Here is a 21,547-nt window from a genome sequence, read left to right on the forward strand (position 1 = left end):
CAGGCCTCTTCCAAGCAAAAACACTTGATCTTTGATTGACAATTAATTAAATCAGGGTTGTTAAACACAACCCAAACTTCGTCAAGGGAAGGCAAAGGTGCAAAGTTAAGCAAGGTAAAGAAAAAAATCACATGGGCCCGGAGAGATAGCACAGTGGCGTTTGCCTTGCAAGCAGCTGATCCAGGACCAAAGGTGGTTGGTTCGAATCCCGGTGTCCCATAGGGTCCCCCGTGCCTGCCAGGAGCTATTTCTGAGCAGACAGCCAGGAGTAACCCCTGAGCACCACCGGGTGTGGCCCAAAAACAAAACAAAACAAAACAAAAAAAAGAAAAAATCACAGAAATTTTATCTAAGGGTAGAACATTCAAGTTCTTTTATTTTATTTTATTTTTTGTTTTTTTGGGCCACACCCGGCGGTGCTCAGGGGTTACTCCTGGCTGTCTGCTCAGAAACAGCTCCTGGCAAGCACGGGGGACCATATGGGACACCAGGATTCGAACCAACCACCTTTGGTCCTGGATCGGCTGCTTGCAAGGCAAACGCCGCTGTGCTATCTCTCTGGGCCCAGCATTCAAGTTCTTTGTTCCCTAATTAATACTGTATGACCAAGTAGCATATAAATCAAATTTGCCAAACAGAAAAGTTTCCACATCCTCAAAATATGAGAATGCCTGCAGCTTTTGTGATCCTGGACCACCATAAGCTACTCACACTAAAAGACTTAGATGTTTGAAGAAAATGAATTAATCTTGAAACAAAGAAGCAGATGTTTTGGACAAACCTCAATATGAATTGTTAAAAATTACTTACTGACCCCCATCAGGTTAAAGATGAAAGGAGGCCCTAAGGAGTCTAGGAGCTAACACACAAGTGTCACTATTTATTTATTTATTTATTTATTTATTTATTTATTTATTTATTTATTTATTTGGTTTTGGTTATTGGGTCACTCCTAGATCTACACTAAGAAATCACTCCTGGCAAGCCCAGGGACCATGTGGGATGCCAAGATTTGAACCATCCCGTCCTCCTGCATACAAGGCAAACGCCCTACTTCCATGCTATCTCTCTGGCCCCTGTACCTTGGGTTTTACCCCTCTCATGTAGACTGTGTGAATATTTGTTTGGCTTTTTTGTTTGTTTGTTTGTTTGGGTTTTTAGGTCACATCCAGCGGTGTTCCCCTGAGCACTCCTGGCTCTGCGCTCAGAAATCATTCCTGGCAGGCTCGGGGGACCATATGGGATGCTGGGATTCGAACCACCATCCTTCTGCATGCAAGGCAAACGCCCTACCTCCATGCTATCTCTCTGGCCCGATTGTCACTTTTTTTTAACCTAGTTTATTAAATATTGCTTCTTTGGGATGTGTTTATAATAACTCCCAGGATATTTTTCATGTAAGGTTTCAAAGCAGTCATATAAAATAAAGTTTCAATATAAAGTTTATCACTGTTTTAGAGCATTCAAAATGACAAATCTGACTTAAAAAATTAAAAAAGACTATTACACCCAAAAACATAAGAAAACATTTACATTTCCATTTTGGCATTTCCATTACTTTATCATATAAAACAGACTATTAAATCTATTGCTGGCAAGCAGACTGATGTATTTCCTATTTTGAAATGTGCCCCATTTTAAACACACTATACAAGTTCACTACTACAAAAGATGATTTTTAGTGGTTTTTTTTGGGGGGGGGGTCACACCCAGCAGCACTCAGGGGTTATTCCTGGTTATTTCTGTGCTCAGAAATCACTCCTGGCAGGCTCAAGGGACCATATGGGATGCCGGGATTCAAACCACTGTCCTGCATGCAAGGCAAATGCCTTACTCCATGCCTTCTCTCGCCCCAAGAGATGATATTCTTTTTTTTTTTTTTTGGGCCACACCCAGCGTTGCTAAGGGGTTACTCCTGGCTGTCTGCTCAGAAATAGCTCCTGGCAGGCACGGGGGACCATATGGGACACTGGGATTCGAACCAACCACCTTTGGTCCTGGATCGGCTGCTTGCAAGGCAAACGCCACTGTGCTATCTCTCCGGGCCCGAGATGATATTCTTGATGGAAGAAGTGCACCCTGAAAATTTTTTGCCAGCTTAGAATAGTTAACTCAATCAAAAAAGTCTTTCTTTTTAAAATTAAAGACTGAATTCAGATTTGTTGTTGTTTTGTCGCATTTATCAGCCTTCTTTGTTTAAAAACAATTGTGTCTATAGACGCCCACCAGGAGGCAGTGTAAGATTAGCCATTAAATCACAAACAGCTGCAAATATTGTGCATTCACCTTGTCGTGGAGGGTTCATCTCTGCAAATCTCTTCAGAATGTTGCTGACCATCAGAGGAGCAACAACAGAAGAGTTCTGCTCTCTGGGAATGTCTGCCTGCTGGGTGATCCCTGAAGCCATGTCATAAATGACTGGAACGATAATACTAACAGGTTCTTGGGGAGGGGCCAAGGTTTTCTGAGTTAGCTGCAGAAAGAATAACATTTTGGATTTCAGCCCCACAGCTGGTGTCCCAGGAGGTGTAATGAGCGGGATGCTGGGAGGGACTGTCAGGCAAAACTGAACATTTCATTTTAGTTGTGTTGCCTGGTCAGGGAACAGCTCTAGTTTCATAACATGCACACAGTCCCTCAGGATGTGACTGGGCACTCCTAGCAGCTTGGTGAAGGCTGTTAATTTATTGGCTTTGAATGGCAGTCCTGCAACTCTTGTTTCAAAGTTTTCCAAAACCTGGAACTCATCAGGTTTCCACTGCCCAGCATTTTCAGGAGTCACTTTGAGCTGAAGCATTTGGTTGGTTTTGGGACCTAGGGCTACTCTGCATTTCAGTGCATCAGTCTGGAACATAATAACTCCAGGTTCATTAGAGTTGATCAGTTGTAGCATTTCCTGCTGAATAATTTTCTGAAGGTGTCACCTCATGATGATGGATTCCAGGAATCTCTCCAGTGGAGAACACAGGCAACTACTAGCCAAACCAGGCACAAGGCCTGGGGTTCCTGGAGAGGGCAGTAGTAAAATGTCCAAGGCACTGTGAGTGAGGATGGTAGGCATGGAAGCCGCCCAGGAGCGCTGAGGTAGTTTACAAGGCAGAGCCATGTTGGCTGGCATTCCCTGGGAACTGGTTCCAGTTCTGGGGGAATGAGAAGCATCTGGAATTGGAGAGTATAGTGAAGGATGTGCTGGTGACATTCCAGGCATGCATGTTGCTGGTGAGGGACCAGACACTTGAGGAGACCGTGGCCAAGTCCCTGCTTGTCCACTAGGTGACACTGTAGTATATGGTAAACTAGGGTCTAGGGCTCCATGTGGACTAGCCAAATTGGCCCCTGGTCCTATTGAGATTTCATGCAAGGATGAAGGAGGAATTAGAACAAATGATGCTGGTGATGAGGCTCTCAAAGCCCCACTGGGGAAGTTGGCAGAATGCAGATTTCCAGGAGTATGCATCCTGAAGGGAGATTGGTTAACCACAATAGTAAAAGATGTAGGAGGCGAAGTAAGAGGATAAGCGCCAGAAGCTGCAGATTGCTTGGGGAACGGTTGTTGCTGGGGTGGTTGGAGCTGGGAGGTTAAAGAATCCCTCCAATCTCCTAAGAGAGAAGGGGGATTATCGTCTTCAATGACAGATCTTCGAGCATCCTGATTGCTGTCAGCAAACATATTCAGGAATGTCTTTAGTCCTGGTGCAGGATAAAAACCTTCAACTAATTTGCTATTATCAAAAAGGCTAGAAGCACCGTCCCGGATTGCCACAACACCTCGACTTCGGCAGTTTATATCAATGCAATACATGTTCCTAAAGGCCAATCTGATGTGCTTGGTGGACTGTGGCAGAATGGAGAAGCACTGGTATGCAGTGTTGGTTCTATGGGTTAGGCCCAACATCGGCACAGTGGGGAGTTTGTTGATGGCATTTAACGGAGCCTGAGTATCAAAAGTACCTGTAGCAACTGAACCACATTTGGTGTTTTGTTGAACATTTCTTGAAGCTAATGGAGAATGGTATTGTGACAATTACTACAACCTGAGTTTGAACCAATAGTTCCCAAAGAAATGTGAAATTTCTGATGGGTAGAATTCCACTGGATACTAATTGAGCTTCCCTTGGTGGTTCCATAACACAAGGTAAGTTTTTGGTAATTATACATACGGACTACTGAGAAAATATTTAGATGAGCAGGTATGTCAAGTAGAGAACGTGCAAATTCCAACACACACTTATATAATCGTGCAATGCTATTCCAATCATTAAGGAACATTTCAACCACTTTTCTACCATTAACAGGTTCAGACAGCACGTTATCATACGTCAGATAAACATGCCAGGAAGATCCTTGCTCCCTGGTAGAAGTGCCATGAAGGGGACAATTTGCAAACACCAACTCTGCCACCCAGGTGAGGTTATTTCCACCTTGTAATCGGAAAGTGCAATTGAGCAGAGAGCGGTCCAAAGCCTTTTGGGTCTCCTTACTGACACCGTTCCAGGCAGGAATTTTCAATAAGCGAATTGCGTGGCTGAAACCATCATCTTCCATTTGTACTCCTTGATGTGGAATTTTGAAATTGGACAACTCCAACCCAAGTCCTATAAATGGAACCTTTGTATCACACATATTGGCAAAATGTGCTAGAATTTTATTGAAGGCACACGTTTCGATTGTTTGTTTGGTTTTCTTGAGTTCTACTGGACATAGATCATCAGACAACTTGCGCTTAGTACCGGTTTGGGGATATTTTCCATGTTTTATACGGAAAACAAAGTCCTGGGTATTTTCCTTGAACTGCTAAAACAGGAGTGCAGTGACGGGGCTATTTTTGCGATCAGGGGTATTCACAGACATGAAGTAGTACTGGTATGTCAGCTGGGTGGGTTTATTAGGAACTTCTAACATTTCCACTACAATGTAGTACTGTGGAAGACAGGTGAGTTTAATGAAGAGCTTATTCTTAGAAAGACTTCTAATAGGATGGGTTGTATAACAGGACAGCTGCAGCATTTCAGTGCTTATCACAGGCAGACGTTTTATAGATTGTTTGCAGCGCTGTTGTCCAAGCCAAAACTTAAGTTGTTGAATCCAAGGAATGATATATTTCATATTGTTGTTTACAGATATTTCCATGTCATCCACTGTGGACTGGTCAAGTCCATAAAGCATCAATTGGAACATTCCAGAATGCAAATCGACAAAAATATGTAAACACTCCATATTACCACAGGGCTCCAAGATAGGAACAGTAAGAGCTGGCAGTGTAGTCTTTATGGAAGAATGCACACTGGCATTGAAGCCTCTGAGAATGGTTTTAAGTTTCTGGAGTTTCTGATGGGCTCTTGCATGGACGCTGTCAATCAGGAGTTTTTCTACTGATAAGTGATCAATGTTCATGGCTCTTTCTACTAACTTAGAATCAGAACTTGGCAGAGGAAGATCATGAAAAATTCGCAAAGGCTTGGAAACATCAGTCTCATGAATTTTAATTGTAACTTTATGAACAGATGATGGTCCTACTTTTCTTCTAAGAACTTCTTGATTCCAAACTGAAAGTGTGAGGCACTTTCCAGCATGATACCTTTCCATCAGCACAAGGTCTCCCCACGGCTCTCGGATTAACAACAGGGCTTGGGAATGTAATATCTCTAATTGAAGTGACAAGCAGAAAGAATGGAGGCAACTGTACATGTCCCAAAGAGGTTTCTCATCAGCCCAAAGCCTGGATTGCACCAACTGATGGATAAAGTCAATCTGCATGCTATGAACTAGTGCTTGCCCATCTCCCGTTTCCTTTTCCTCAACCAGAATTTCTGGCTGGAGGAGACGCCAGGGAACGAACGTCAGGGTCATCTCCCATCACGGTCAAGGTAGCTTCAAATTCTCCTTCCACTCGAAACTTCAACCAGCCACTGGCAACTGTCAGATTGGCTAGGTGGGGAGGAAGATCTGCGGTTCCCAGTCGGTGTCTAAGGATCTGATTTAGCTGGTGAAGTGTGGCTTGTCGCTCAAACTTGGTAACTGGGCCTGGAGGAATAATTCTGTCCCGAATGCAGGTGGGCAGTCGTGGATAAGACCCAGTGGTCGGGCCCAGAGAGATAGCACAGCGGCGTTTGCCTTGCAAGCAGCCGATCCAGGACCAAAGGTGGTTGGTTCGAATCCCGGTGTCCCATATGGTCCCCCGTGCCTGCCAGGAGCTATTTCTGAGCAGACAGCCAGGAGTAACCCCTGAGCACCACCGGGTGTGGCCCCAAAACCAAAACCAAACAAACAAACAAACAAAACCCAGTGGTCAGGACATCAATGGCGCATGGGATGGCCAAACTGGGCAAGCGAGCATGGACCAGGGCTTCTCTTGCCAACGAAGCCAGGCGGTCGGCACTGTCCACGAACAAGATGTTCTGCTGGTCTAGAAAGCTTGATATCCTCGCACATTTCCCCACTCCACCAGTATGATGGGCCCATCTTACCAGTGCTAAGACTCGAATGAAGAGCCTGCGCGAGTGGCTGGAGAACTGCACGGTCTCGATTTTCCTCTCCAGGTCGGATTTCCTGGGCAGCAGGTCGGCCAAGGCCAGGAGCTCCGAGTAGGCCCGGTGCAGCAGGACAACGAGCAGAGTGCTCAGCCAGGCCCCGGGCTTGCCTCCACCACCGCCTCCAGGCAGGACCAGCGGGGTTCTCGGGCGGTCCGGGGGTCATGACTGACTCTGCGACCAGACCCAGCACAGGAGGCCCAGCGCCCACCTCGGAGGCCCGGACAGGACCGGGGGCCCTGAGGGAAGGAAGAGCAGCCCCGGGGAGCGAGCTAGGGTGGGAAGGAAAGATGGCAGGAGGTTGGGGGAGAAGCGGCGCCTGTGCCATCCGTCCCTGCCTGCTTGGCCAGAGTGATTCCATGTTGTTTTGTTTTGACTGAAATCCAACTTCAAACATATTTATCATCACGGTGCTTAAACAAAGACACTATTATAAGCAAACAAATTAAAAATATATCTTCAGGGGCCGGAGAGATAGCATGGAGGTAATGCATTTACCTTGCATGCAGAAGGTCGGTGGTTCGAATCCCGGCATCCCATAAGGTCCCCTGAGCCCGCCAGGAGCGATTTCTGAGCATAGAGCCAGAAGTAACCCCTGAGCGTTGCCGGGTGTGACCCAAAAACCAAAAATAAAAAATAAATAAATCTTCAATTCATTTTCATTTTCCCCTTCTTTTTCTTATTCCTTTCTCTTCTTCCTCTTCCTCCTCTTCTTCCTTTTCTTCTACCTCCTCCTCTTCATTTTCTTTTTCTCTTCTTGCCCTTCCTCTTTTCTTGTCTTTTTCTTTTTCCTTTTTTCTTTCTCTTCTTCCTCTTCTTTTTCTTCTTCCTCCTCTTCTTTCTCCTTTTCTACTTCTTCCTCCTCTTCTTTTTCTTCTTCCTTTTTTTTATTATTTTAATCATTGTTAGATGGTATGCTAAAGCATTTGTTGCTAGTTGATTTTCTGTTATTTCCAAAACGTCAGGGGCTTTGAAATCATGACATCTAAATTGGTGTGACTTGGATGACAGAAAAATTGAAAAAAAATTAGAATTGTCCCACATGTATATGCATGTATATGTCCCATATGTATATGCAGCCATGTGGTCCAGGAATTCCAAGCAATAGCTAATAATTACAGCTTTTCTGGGGCATTGTTTCAACTGCCAATGCTTCCTGAAGTACGAAAAGGTGGAGGAAAGATACCTGCAATCACTCCAAAAAGTCCTGAAGAAGGTGAGGATAACTGTCATTAAATTTCACTCTTTCTGGGCCCGGAGAGATAGCACAGCGGCATTTGCCTTGCAAGCAGCCGATCCAGGACCAAAGGTGGTTGGTTCTAATCCCAGTGTCCCATATGGTCCCCCGTGCCTGCCAGAAGCTACTTCTGAGCAGACAGTCAGGAGTAACCCCTGAGCACTGCCAGGTGTGGCCCAAAAACCAAAAAAAAAAAAAAAAAGTTTCACTCTTTCTGCTATAGTGGGAGAATGGATGTAGAAGATGATCAGCTTGTCATTTTAAATCATGCTTCAAGGGGCCGGGTGGTGGCGCTAAAGGTAAGGTGCCTGCCTTGCCTGCGCTAGCCTTGGACGGACCGCGGTTCGATCCCCCGGTGTCCCATATGGTCCCCCAAGCCAGGAGCAACTTCTGAGCACATAGCCAGGAGTAACCCCTGAGCGTTACCGGGTGTGGCCCAAAAACCAAAAAAAAAAAAAAAAAAAAAAATCGTGCTTCAAGTGAGTATCTAGACCAGGGGTCTTCAAACTTTTTAAAGTGGGGGCCGAATTACAGTCCCTTAGAGAGCTGGAGGGCCGGACTATATGAGCTACTAATTCCTACTCACACTGCACATATCTTATATAAATAAAATGAAAACCATTTATAAATAAACAGATCACGCACCAGTATTTCAATGGGAACTGTGGGCCTGCTTTTGGCTAATGAGATGGTCAATGTCCCGTTCCATATTTGTCACTGCCAGCCGTAACAAGTGATGCAAGTGGGCATCAGTTAATCTTGATCTGGTTGGAGATTTCAGATGTTTCATTCTTGAAAAAGTCTGTTCACAGGCATAAGTGCTATCAAAGATGGTTACCATTTTGAGTGCATGGTTCCTGATATTTGGATATACACTGAGTGTATATGCTGGCAGGTATCTTGGCAACCAAACAGCGCTCACTGCTGGTGGGCAGATCAGACTCCTCTGCGGGCCGCATGTGGCCCGCAGGCTGTAGTTTGAAGACCCCTGATCTAGACAGTCAGACTACAGAAATAGCTCAGATGAGGGATCAATCAGATATGAAGCAAGGACACAGAATCTTCTCTGTTTATCTCACACTGCAGGCAGACAAGGTCTGGGCAATGAGCACTGAGTAACAGCAGCTGAGTGCCAGCAGCCAGACCTCAGCTCAAAGTAGATTCTCAGACCAACAGCTAGAAGACAAGGCATGTATCCCAGATAGTTTAGCAGATCTGCACCCAGCACAGAGAGTGCCATGGATAAGAAGCACAAAGCAGACAGCTAGGAGGTGTTGAGATGATGGTGATCAGGCCTGTAATGGGGAGACTGTGAGTTAAGAATGGCTGATCTCAGTGAGAAGTGACAGTGAGAAGAAGATGGTGAGAAGGCAATACTGAATAGAAAGAGATGAGAAATGGAGCTACAAGATCAACAAGAAGCAGCTCTGGGAAAGGACCATGAGTTTGCCATTCCAGACGTGGAAGTTTTTGTTTCAATGGCTGCTGTCATCATAGAAATATTTCTGCTTAAGCTATTCAGTAAAGAGTTGAGCACTAGCCTTCTGTGTGCTAATCGTCCACATCGTCCCCCAGGACCTGGAGTTAGCTTTCACTGTAAACCTTCTCCTTCGGTTTAATAAAATGAATGTGTAACTTTAAAAATTAAAGTGCTGGAAGTGTCTTCCCAAATACTGGCATATCTAGTGGTTTGGTTCCTTATGTGTCTCTGTAGAACTCCATGGTTGAGTGGGAAAGCTGAGCAATTGTGACAATGGTGGTTGTGGGTGGTGGGTGCAGCAGGCGAGGCTCCAACAGGTTGGCCACTTGGCTCACAAAGTCCTCCCAAGATTGCAATTTTCAGCTGAGCAGCTGAGTAACATTACCGGTAAAATTATGTAGGCATAATTTTTTACAGCTGAATATCTATCCTTTTAAGGATAGAGTGAGTCTATGGAGCTGATAAAAAAAATACTGATGTGATGGGACGAGAGAGATAGCACAGTGGTAGAGCATTTGCCTTGCATGCAGCTGACTCGGAAGGGACTCGATTTGATTCCCGGCAACCCATATGGTCTGAGTGTAGAGCCAGGAGTGACCCCTGAGCACCCCTGGGTGTGGTCCAAAAAATCAATCAATAAGTTTTTTTTTTTTAAAGTAGACTCGGTGACTGCATTTGTGTGTCTCCTGAAGTATGTCTTTAATGTTTAACTAAGAGTCAGTCACTGACAGGACTGCAGCTGCCCTGCCCTCATCACATAGACCATCCAAGGCTCAGTCAAAATACATTGGAAAGTCTTGAGTCATAAGAGCATTGGATCACTGGGGAGTAGTGTATTCACAGCCTGGTGCTGGGACAACCGACAGATCCTGGAAACAACGAGCCAGGGTTGAAGAGGGGCACCCCCACATACCTACCAGGGGTGTCTAAGGCACGAGTTGCTCTTTGTAACTCTCTCCATGGCAAAGGTCCAGGATGGGTACCAGTAACAGCCTGTGATCCCAGTTTGCAGGCAGATGGAGTTCAAGTTTGCCCTAATGTCTAGCTTGTCTGGAACTAAAGGAGTGATACCTGTGCTGCTTCATAAGGGAGGGTTTCTGCAACTGGCCTTTGGTTATGGAAGGGACTAAGCATGTCTGTTACTACTTCCGGCATATTATTTTCTAGTTAGAGTCTAGAATAACTGAATTAAATTCAGTTTGTATGGGAGACAATTATTTTTGACTTTCGGGCCACACCCAATGGTGTTCAGGGGTTACTCATGGCTATGCAACTCAGGAATTCTGCCTGACAGTGCTCAAGAGAGCTCGAACCTAGGTTGGCCATGTGCAAAGCAAGTGCCCTATCCATTGTACTATCTCTCTGGCCTCCAAAGGAGGCCCCCTAAAAAGAAGACTGACACTCCTCACTTCCTGTATGCCCTGTAACTATAAATAAGACTAGCCTGATTGGAGCTCTTACATCACTCTCAAGTCTACAGTTTTGTGAAAGACTTTGAAGGGAGAACCTCCAGGCCACGATTAAGCCACATGCAGGGATAAGTGATAAGATGAACTAGCTAGGCGAAACCAGCCTAGTGGGCTAGAAAGGTGGGTCAGCCTATTTAGCACATTCTCTGGATGCAGGGGCCCCGAGTTCATGCCTTAACTCTTTGTGGTCCCTAAGTACTGCTAAGATTGAACCTTGAACACAGAATAAGGACTAGCCATTGTGTACTGCTGAACGTGGCCCAAACACACAGAGGAGAGGAAAATGACAGATCTTGCTTTTTACCCTCAGATATCTGCAGCCTAGGCCAGACTTCTTATACCCGACAACAGTAACCTCTCTGCTGCTTGTTGCCTTGGGTTCTTCCCTGTGTTTTCACTAGATCTCCAATCATCTATCCATTTTGGAGTGGCAGTAAATAGAGTAACAGAAACCACAATATCCTGGGCAAATAACCTGTAGACTGTGAATCTCAGAAGGTTTTCTGAGCCAGCCAAAAGAAGACTGTAGCTCAACTCACAGTAGTTAAATACAATATTAACAAAATGGGGGAAAAAATGCCGCCATTGATGGGGGTAAGAAAAACAAGGGAGGGGACGGCGAGGTGGCGCTAGAGGTAAGGCGTCTGCCTTGCAAGCACTAGCCAAGGAAGGACTGCGGTTCGATCCCCCGGTGTCGCATATGGTCCCCCCAAGCCAGGGGCAATTTCTGAGCGCTTAGCCAGGAGTAATCCCTGAGCATCAAACGGGTGTGGCCCAAAAAACAAAACAAAACAAAAAAGAAAAACAAGGGAAACTTCCAATGCTGTGGAACATGTAGACTACCTGAAGAGTTTAAAAACAATCATAACAATGTTAAATGTAATCAGAAAACATTGCAGGCCAGGAAAAAGCTTAAAGGGCTAGAGTGCATAATTTATAAGTTAAAGCACTGTGTCCTAATCCTTTCCTCACTGCATGGTCCCCAAGCACCACCATCACCACCACCACCACTACTACTGCTGCTGCTGCGGCTGCTGCTGCTACTACTACGAGTGCCCCAACACACCAAATAATATGAAACCTTTAACATAATTAAAGTTTAAAATATGGGGCTGGAGTGATAGCTCAGTGATAATTCTGTGCTTGGGATCACTCCTTGCAATGCTCAGAGGTATCATATGTGGTACCAGAAGAGGATCCACAGTAGGAGGACCATATGGGATGCCAATGATCTAACCTGCGTGCAAAGCAAGCGTCCTACCAGCTGTGCTGATTTTTATTATTATGATGTCCCCAAACTCATTGCCAAGGGAGTTTCCCCTATCTAACTGCAGACTTTAGCAGGTGCTCAATGATTATTTATTGGATGAGCTAATGAACCAATTCTGGCCCACAGCACCCCAGCCTCAAAGACAAATTTCATGGCGACCATAAAGTTGTAGCACAAAACAACAACACTGATTGGTGAGTGCTATAAACTCCACAGGACAGATGACTTGAGAGACCGTTTTTTTGGGAGGACAGGGGTTGTTGCTTAGAAATTGCAGCGAATAACATTTCACAAGTTACTCTTATTAAACTGTGGAGCAAAATCCATAACTTTTTGTTTTTTGGGTCACACGCTGCAGAGCTCAGGGATTACACCTTTCTCTGTGCTCAGAAATCGCTCGGAAGATCATATGGGATGTCGGTATTCGAACCAGTGTCCATCCTGGGTTGGCCCGGTGCAAGGCAAAAGTCCTCCCGCTGTGCTGTCGCTCCGGTCCGGCCCCGCCCCTTAATCCCTACTTAACGGATTTCCTTAACCAGCTAAGGCGTCTCCGTCAATCAGCCGGAGACAAAAGCCTGTTTCCCAATAGGCGGAGCGGAGGGAGGAGCCTGGCAAATCCGGCCCCATCGAGGTCGCAGCGTGCTCAGAATTGGCCGAGGCGCTGGTCGTGCCTCCTCTTATTGGCTCTGGCGCGTGCGTGAGCGGAGTCCTCCCGGGAGCGTGTGGGCGGAGTAAAGGCGGGGTTTCCCCTCGTCGTTCAGGCTCCTGATTGGCTGAGCTCGCGAGGGCGTTCCCTGAGGCACGTGAGGCGGACGGGTGGGCGTGGTGTGTGTGGGTGGGGCGGGGCGTCCCTCGTGTTCCAGATTTCTGATTGGTTTAGTTTCAGCAGGCCCCGCCCCCGATTCCCTGAGGCACGCGAGGCGGACGGGCGGGGTCTTCCCAAGACCCTGTGGGCGGGGAGGGGCGGGGCATTCCTCGTCTTCCAGGCTTCTGATTGGCTTAGCTTCATCAGGCTCCGCCCCGGCTAGGCGGGAGTCGCGAGGGAGTGCCCTGCGGCGCGTGAGGCAGGAGGACAGGCGGGGCCGGGTCGGGGCTGGGTCGGGGCTCTGGGCGGCGTCTGAGGGAGGAGGCTGCGAATGCTGTGGCGGGGGGTCCGTGGCGGAGTCTCCGGGTTCGGGCCGAGGACGGGCGATGGCCAACGTCCGGGTGGCCCTCCGAGTTCGGCCCCTCAGCCAGAGGTGAGTGCGGGAGTGAGTCTGGCGGGAGGGCTCGTGAGGCGTCGAATGAACTTCGTGGAAGGGGAGGCACCCTCCGCGCCTTCTCGTCCGTGGTGAGAAATTCCAGGTGGAAGAAGCAGACCCGAGCGGGGAGAGTTACTGGCACCCCTGCCCCACGGCTGTCACTCAGGAGATCGCACCCCGAGAGTTCTTTTTTTTTTTTTTTTGGTTTTTGGGTCACACCCGGCAGTGCTCAGGGGTTATTCCTGGCTCCAGGCTCAGAAATTGCTCCTGGCAGGCACGGGGGACCATATGGGACGCCGGGATTCGAACCGATGACCTCCTGCATGAAAGGCAAACGCTTTACCTCCATGCTATCTCTCCGGCCCCCGCACCCCGAGAGTTCTGGGTCTCCAGGACGCAGACCCCCATCCTCGGTCCACTCATGGTCCCCATTGGTTTGTGCGAGGAAGGAAGGAAGGGAAGTGTCACAGGGGTGGTTTTTCTTTTCGTTTCTTTTCTTCCAGCGTTTTCTTTTCTTTTTTGAAGGAAAACCATTGTGATTTACAAATCCCTGGGGCATAGCTGGGTTTCAGACATGTCAGGAATCACGTCCAATCCCACCACCAGTGTCCCACCTCCCTCCACCCCGATTGCAGCCCATACCACCCCTCGATTCTTCCAGCTGCCAGTATCACAGGCCCATTTAAAGTCAAGGTGATCAGAGTTTGGGTCTCTTGATTTGACTTAGCTAGTTAGTTCTGTCCTTTTTTTTTTTTAAATACGACCCATGCATTTGAGATCGCTTGGTTCCAGGCCCTCATCCTTTTCTATTTGTGTTTGCCACTCAATTTCTTTTCTTTGTATACTCTGGGACTTCTTTTTTTTTTTTTTTTTAATATTTTCCAGTTTGTTTACAGGCGGGGTAGGTGTAAAACACACTGCATAGTAAGAACACCGGAAAGCATGAGATTTGGGTTGCTAGGAACCTGCAGTTTGGATTGTTTGGAGAAAGGATATGTGCAGGAAATGAGTGATGGGAAACAAATCTGGTGGTGCATGGCTAGCACATGTATTGGAATGGGAGGGTGTGTCTGTGTGAAGTTTTTATTTCTCTTCGATAAAAATTGACTTGAAGATTGGACTGAACAGAGAGAAAGGGGTAGACATAGAATAATCTCACTCATTTGTGGGATATAAGAAAAACAAAAAATAGTAGGGGCCTGAGAGATAGCATAGAGGTAAGGTGTTTGCCTTGCATGCAGAAGGACGGTGGTTCAAAATCTGGCATCCCATATGGTCTTCTGAGCCTGCCAGGAGCAATTTCTGAGCTAAGAGCCAGGAGTAACCCTTGAGCTCTGCCAGGTTTGACCCCCCCCCCAATAGTATAGTAATAATACTCGGAGACAATAGAGACAAAGGTCGGGAGGTTCAGCCAAGGGGTAGATAGCTCACCATAAAGAGTGCTTAGTGGGGCCGGGAAGGTGGCGCTAGAGGTAAGGTGTCTGCCTTGCAAGCGCTAGCGTAGGACAGACCGCGGTTCGATCCCCTCGCGCCCCATATGGTCCCCCCAAGCCAGGGCGATTTCTGAGCATACCCAGGAGTAACACCTGAACATCAAACGGGTGTGGCCCAAAAAAAAAAAAAAAAGAGTGCTTAGTGTAGCTAGAGTAAAGAAGAGTCTAGGAGAGTCTATTAGGACAATGATAGAGAGAATTGACTGGGTGCTGAAAGTGGAGAAACTAACAGGCAAGGCACCCCTCCATTAACAATGTGAAAACCACAGTCATAAAGGGGAGAGAGAGAGAGAGAGAGAGAGAGAGAGAGAGAGAGGAGGAAGAAGGGAAGAAGAAAAGAGAGGAGAGAAAGATGCAGTTTACTTGCCCTATAGCAGTGCTTCCCAATTATTTTCTGTCATGCCCCCCTAGGAAGAAGAAAACATTTTTCGCGACCCCCTGCATGACTGTAAATAGTATCTTTATTAAAAAAAAACTAACCTGCAAAACAAAAATATATAAAATAATTTGAGCTGATTTTTTTTTTTTTTTTTTTTTTTGGTTTTTGGGCCACACCCGGCGGTGCTCAGGGGTTACTCCTGGCTGTCTGCTCAGAAATAGCTCCTGGCAGGCACGGGGGACCATATGGCAAGCACGGGAGACCATATGGGACACCGGGATTCGAACCAACCACCTTTGGTCCTGGATCGGCTGCTTGCAAGGCAAGCACCGCTGTGCTATCTCTCCGGGCCTTTGAGCTGATTTTTTTTTTTTTTTGTGGTTTTTGGGTCACACCCGGCAGTGCTCAGGGGTTACTCCTGGCTCCATGCTCAGAAATTGCTCCTGGCAGGCACGGGGGACCATATGGGACACTGGGATTCGAACCGATGACCTCTTGCATGAAAGGCAAACGCCTTACCTCCATGCTATCTCTCCAGCCCCTGAGCTGATTTTTTAAATCAGAGGTGATATCTGAGCTGATTTTTTAAATCAGAGGTGATGTCTGGATTAATGGCTATGATGAGCACGTTTTGCAATGCATAGCTTTTTGAAGCGGGCTTTAAAACAGGACACAGCAACTCTCAGCTCCAGAGACATACAGAGACATAAACACGGGGCTTAGCTTGTTATGACAGTGTTTGCCGAGGTCAAAAGCGCACCCCTTTACGGAGCCTCACGTCCCCCCTGGGGGCACGCCCCACTATTTGAGAAGCACTGCCCTATAGCAAGGCAGGGGTAGCGGGGTGGGATGTGGGAGGTAAACAGGAGACAGTTGATGGGAAGGATGTACTGGTGAACGATGATGTACATTGTATGACTAAAACCCAACAACAAAAAATTTTGTAACCACAGTGCTTAAATAAAGTTTAAAAAAATAAAAAAAATTAGGCTGAAGATAGAGTATAAAGAATAGGATGTGTGCCTTGCAAACTTGCAAACCCAAGTTCAATCCCTGGCACCCCATATGGTCTCCTGAGCACCTCCAGGAATTATTCCTAGCACAAAGCCAGGATTAAGCCTGGGTGTACCCCCCTTCAAAAAAAAAAAAAAGTATAGTGAAAAAGGAAGAAAATAGCAGGAGCCTGACATCTGTTTCTGTATTGGTAAATGACTTGTTAACTGTGTCTTCTTTGTTGCTAGATGTAATGGCTCAAGACTTGGCAGTATCATGTACAGATAGCCTTTCAGAGAATATATTTTGGCAAAAATATTCTTGTGTGAGTTTACTCCCAGTGGTGTTAAGGGATTACTCAGGTCTGGTCTGAGCAGAGGGAGGACCACACTGGGGATTAACCTATGATCATCTGATGCAAGGTGAACACCTTTATGCTTGGCCTCAGAAAACCTGTCCTTAATTGTGCTCAAGATAACAAAATTGACAATCTTTCAATTCATTGAGAACCTATCATTTATCAAAGTATAGATTAAAACAACAAAAATTGCTAGTGAACTAGTTATACTAAAATAGTGACATATCATCATGCAAGCAATGAGAAAAAGACATTGCTTTTATCTACTTTGATTTTTAGTTCTTGGGCCACATCTGGCGGTGCTCAAAAGTTACTCTTGGCTCTGATCTCAAGAATCACTCCTGGGGCCTGAGTGATAGCACAGTGATAGTTTATTTGCTTTGATGTGGCTGACCAATGATGGACCTGGGTTTGATCCCTAGTGTTTCATATGGTCTGCAGAGCTAGGAGCAATTTCTGAGCACATAGCCAGGAGTAACCCCTAAGCATCATCGGGTGTATCCGAAAAAAAAAAAAAAAAGACTCACTCCTGAAAAAGCTCAGGACCATATAGGATGCTGGAGGTCAAACCTGGATTAGTCATATGTGAGGCAAACCCCCTACCCCTGCACTATCACTCTAGCTGTAAAACTTACTTTTAGCTTGTTAATTGCTTGATAGAATGTCAAGATTCAGATATGTTGGTGTGAGTAGATTATAGCAGGATGAAGCTTCAACACACACATTTGGAAATATGGGTAAACCCAGAAGGAGCTCAACTGAGAAGTCATCACTTCTGACTTGTTACAGAATCCTGCAAAGGGTGTAGCCATATTCTTTCATCTCTAAACCTCCAGTATCTTCCCTGATGCTTAGCAGATGTAGGGATTCCGGTTGTTCCAAGGTTCAATAAGTCATTGGCACCGATGAGTTAAAAAATAAATCACTGAATCTGTTGTACTTGGATAGGATTCTTCAAGGTTATCTGATCTAAGTTTCCTTTTCCAGATGATGAAATGGCCTTATGGAGCTAATTCTAACTATGTAGGGAAGCCAGAGTAATAATACAGTGGATAGGGAATTTACCTTGCACACTGCTGACCTGAGTTTGACCTTTGGCACCCCAAATGGTCCCCCAGGCCTTCTAGGTGTGATTGTGGGTGCAGAATTGGGAATAAGCCCTGAGCTCTAATTTGGCCACAAAACCAAAACGAAATGAATTCTAACCATCTAGAGATACTTTTATGTGATGCCTACAGACATAAAGACAGACTTTCCAGGGGGCCAGAGAGATGGTACAGTGGTAAGGCATTTGCCTTGCATGCATAAGGATGGTGGTTCGAATTCTGGCATCCCATATGGTCCCCCAACCCTGCGGGATGGGGGGCAATTTTTGAGCGTAGAGCCAGGAGTAACCCCTGAGCGCTGCTAGGTGTGACCCCAAAACAAAAACAAACACAAGATAGACTTTTCAGTTATGGGGATGGCATTATGGAAACACTTGTCACAATCATGATACACTTAGTTTCTCTGACTTAAGCAAGAATTCTTCATGTGAACCCACCTCAGGTGCTTTGGAAATCAGGCAGTGCTAGGGAGGGAACCCAAGTCTTTGCTCATGCAAGGCACATGCTCTCTTACATCCTGGTTCCCAACTTCTCCTTTTTTGATTAATAAAGGGAAATGTGGTGATCGCTTCGGCAGCACATATACTTAAAAAAGGAAAGTGTGGGGCTGGTGCAATAGCACAGTTAGTAGGGTATTTGTCTTGTATCAACTGATCCAGGTTTGATCCCTGGCAACCCCTGTGGTCTCACAGGCACTGCTAGGAATGACCCCTGAGGGCAGAACTGGGAGTAAACCCTGAGCACCACAGGGAGTGGCCCCTCAAAAAAAGTATGTAAGTGTTTCTTCTCATACTGATCTGAGTTTTGTTTCTAGGGAAAACAAAGAAGGAGGAAGAATTATTGTGGAAGTTGATGGTAAAATGGCAAAAATCAGGAATTTAAAGGTAATATTTCCTTTTTTTCGTAATATTTCCTTTTTCAGTTGTAAAGCTTATCATTTGGTTTGTGTCTATATATACCATGTATACACATACAAAAAATTGTGTGGGCTTCTAGAGTGAAGTCACATATGTAAATATGTTTGGGATAGTAGAATAGGGAGAAAATGGCTTATTACAGAAATTATAGGAAAAGCATGTTGTTTGGGGAATTATACCTGGAGGTACTCTGGGCCTACTTCCAATTCTGAGCTCATGGATTTCCTTGCATGATTTGGGGAGGCCATTCCTTGCTGGGGATCAAACCCTGATCTCCATACAAAGCATGTACTATATCCTGTTGAACTTATCTCTCTGGCCTTAGAAAAGCTTTAACTAGCCACAAAAGAATTGTGAAATAAAACAAGAACAAATTTTAGGGGAGGGACTGAGGATATGGCCCTAGTGGTAGAATGCATACTTTTTTTGTGTGTGTGTGTGTGGTTTTTGGGTCACACCTGGAAGTGCTCAGGGGTTATTCCTGGCTCCAGACTCAGAAATTGCTACTGGCAGGCATGGGGGACCATATGGGGCGCCGGGATTCGAACCGATGACCTTCTACATGAAAGGCAAACACCTTACCTCCATGCTATCTCTCCGGCCCCAGAATGCATACTTTTAATAAGTTTGATCCTTGGCAAAACACACACACACACACACACTCACTCACACACACACACACACACACACACACACACACACACAAAATAGTGCTCAGGGATGTGGCTATTGCAGCTCACGTGCTATCAAATAAAATACAACTGTTTTGAAAACTGGTCAGTATTTCTTTTAAAAGTACTGGGAATGGGGCTGGAGAGATAGCATAGAGGTAAGGTGTTTGCCTTGCATGCAGAAGGTTGGTGGTTCAAATCCTGGCATCCCATATGGTCCCCTGAGCCTGCCAGGAGCGATTTCTGAGCATAGAGCCAGGAGTAACCCCTGAGAGCTGCCGAGTGCTACCCAAAAGTCAAAAAACAAAACAAAAAAAAGTACTGGGAAATGCCGTGGGGAGGAAATAGTGAGTTTTAGTCATCATACTGGGTAAATTATTGTATCCAATGTAGATTCTAATAGACCATAATTATCAGTTAGACATTCATTTGACATCAGTTCATCTAGAACAGGTTTCCAAACTTATTTGGTTTATCACCCTCTTATCAGAAAAAAATATCACTCATTGACCCCTAAAAGTCACCGTCTTTTATTTAACAAAGAGAAAGTGCCCCTCCCCCCAGTTATACCCAAGACGACTACTGTAGTTTCCAAATTCTGGGGGCCTCACAGAAGGGTGGTATAACAACTTAGGAAAATGCTGATCCCACAGTATCTCTAGGAATTGTAGTATGCAGTAGCTAATACAGAATTCATTTAATCTAGAGGGAGATCAAGAAGAGACTTTACATCCCAGAAGGGAATTAGTCACTAACTCATTTTGGTACAAATCCTTTCTCTCAGATCTGATTGAACTTTGAGTTAAACAGGAAGCTGCCTCCCCTATTCCACCCTCCCCCCTTTATTTTTTATCCCTTTTTAGGGCTTATTTCTTCCATTTTATTCTCCAATTTACCATGCTAGCAGAAATGGAAGGGAATCTTTCTAGGTTTGGGGGGAATAAATAATCACAAGGAAGCTGTGTAACTACAGCTGTAGTAAATCCTGAAGTCAGTAATCCACATTATTGCAAGTGTGAGGAAGTTTAATAAGGATGATCTGGACCCCAACCTCTCAGTCATGCCTACCCTTGTATTACTTCCGTGATATGATCTGTTTCCTTTTGTTATTAACTCTCTGCTTGCATGGGCTGCCAAAGTTTCTACTGGGGCTCCCTGAGGACAAAAGTCCTATTCTCTACTATCTCTTTTTTTTTGGGGGGGGGCCACACCCAGTAACGCTCAGGGGTTACTCCTGGCTATGCGCTCAGAAGTTGCTCCTGGCTTGGGGGACCATATGGGACACCGGGGGATCGAACCGCGGTCCGTCCAAGCCAGCGCAGGCAAGGCAGACAGACACCTTACCTCTAGCGCCACCGCCCGGCCCCTCTCTACTATCTCTTAATCATGTCAGTTGCTTTGTCCTGAGAGTTCATGGTTTTGGGGTTTAGGAGTCATTGCCAGCCAAGATTAAATTCTAATCTGCCCTCTGCATATGTCCTGGACTGCTTACTTCCCTGAGGTCAGCTGTCTACAACGAATCTCTTACTTTGAAGACTGGAGAGATAGGACCGTGAGTAAGTTACTTGCCTGGCATGCAGCCAACCAGGGTTTGATCCCTAGCATCCCAGGTATTCTCCAATACCACCAGGAATAATTCCTTAGTACAGAGCCATGAGTAGGCACTGAACATTGTCAGGTGTGGCCCAAAATAAAACAATAAGAATCTTAGTCATTCTGATAGTTTTATACTACTGTGATTTATAATCCCTAGTGGTGGGCTTTCTCTCACTTTATGGAGTCTAAATTATAAAACAGAATTTTTTTCTCTCTTAGTTATGATAGGAAAATTTAATTCTCAGGTGGTATATTTATACCTGATGAGATGAAGGCAAAGATTGCTTTTTTAGCTTTTCAAGTAAATATGTTCTAGAGAAATGCCTCAATTGAATGCATGATGGAGGCGCATATTTGATCCCTGGCACTTCATGGTCCCTGAACACCACTAGGATAGGAGTCAACCATGAGCACAGAACCAGAAACCACCCTTGTGTACTGCCAAATGTGACCCCCAAACCACCCCCAGCTCAAGAATCTCATAAATAGCTAGTCAGGTTTCTCTAGCTTCTGCAGAGAGAAATAGTGTCAGGGTAGATATTTGGGGATTTTATTTTGGACAAGAGGAATTTGGGGAGGTTAGATATTTTGATATGACAAATGAGAAGACACTGTTCACATTTGCTTTTAGGTGGACAGTCGACCAGATAGTTTTGGTGATTCCCGAGAGAAGATTATGGCATTTGGCTTTGATTACTGCTACTGGTCTGTCAACCCAGAAGACCCCCACTATGCCTCTCAGGATGTGGTAATGTCATTTTTCTTTCATTCTTCTCACTTTTATATAATGAATAATAACTGAGAAAA

General features: G+C 45.6%; 2 protein-coding genes across 2 annotated transcripts in view; one reads left to right on the top strand and one right to left on the bottom strand.

Annotated features, from left to right (window-relative positions):
- Positions 1-2,212: 2,212 nt before the first annotated feature.
- LOC126020243 (mediator of RNA polymerase II transcription subunit 14-like) lies at positions 2,213-12,613 on the bottom strand. The gene is given in 6 exon segments (XM_049781692.1): positions 2,213-3,948; positions 3,951-5,835; positions 5,837-6,083; positions 6,292-6,635; positions 11,731-11,762; positions 12,523-12,613. Coding segments are annotated over 6 exon segments (4,335 nt in total).
- Positions 12,614-13,801: 1,188 nt separating this feature from the next.
- Positions 13,802-21,547, top strand: part of STARD9 (StAR related lipid transfer domain containing 9) — a 100,212-nt gene continuing 92,466 nt past the window's right edge. The window contains exons 1-3 of the mRNA XM_049781693.1: positions 13,802-13,920; positions 18,371-18,440; positions 21,372-21,488. Coding sequence (XP_049637650.1) covers positions 13,802-13,920; positions 18,371-18,440; positions 21,372-21,488 — 306 coding nt within the window. The remainder of the gene's footprint in view (positions 13,921-18,370; positions 18,441-21,371; positions 21,489-21,547) is intronic.

The sequence above is a fragment of the Suncus etruscus genome, chromosome 10, assembly GCF_024139225.1.
Source record: "Suncus etruscus isolate mSunEtr1 chromosome 10, mSunEtr1.pri.cur, whole genome shotgun sequence".
In the NCBI taxonomy this organism is placed as follows: domain Eukaryota; kingdom Metazoa; phylum Chordata; class Mammalia; order Eulipotyphla; family Soricidae; genus Suncus; species Suncus etruscus.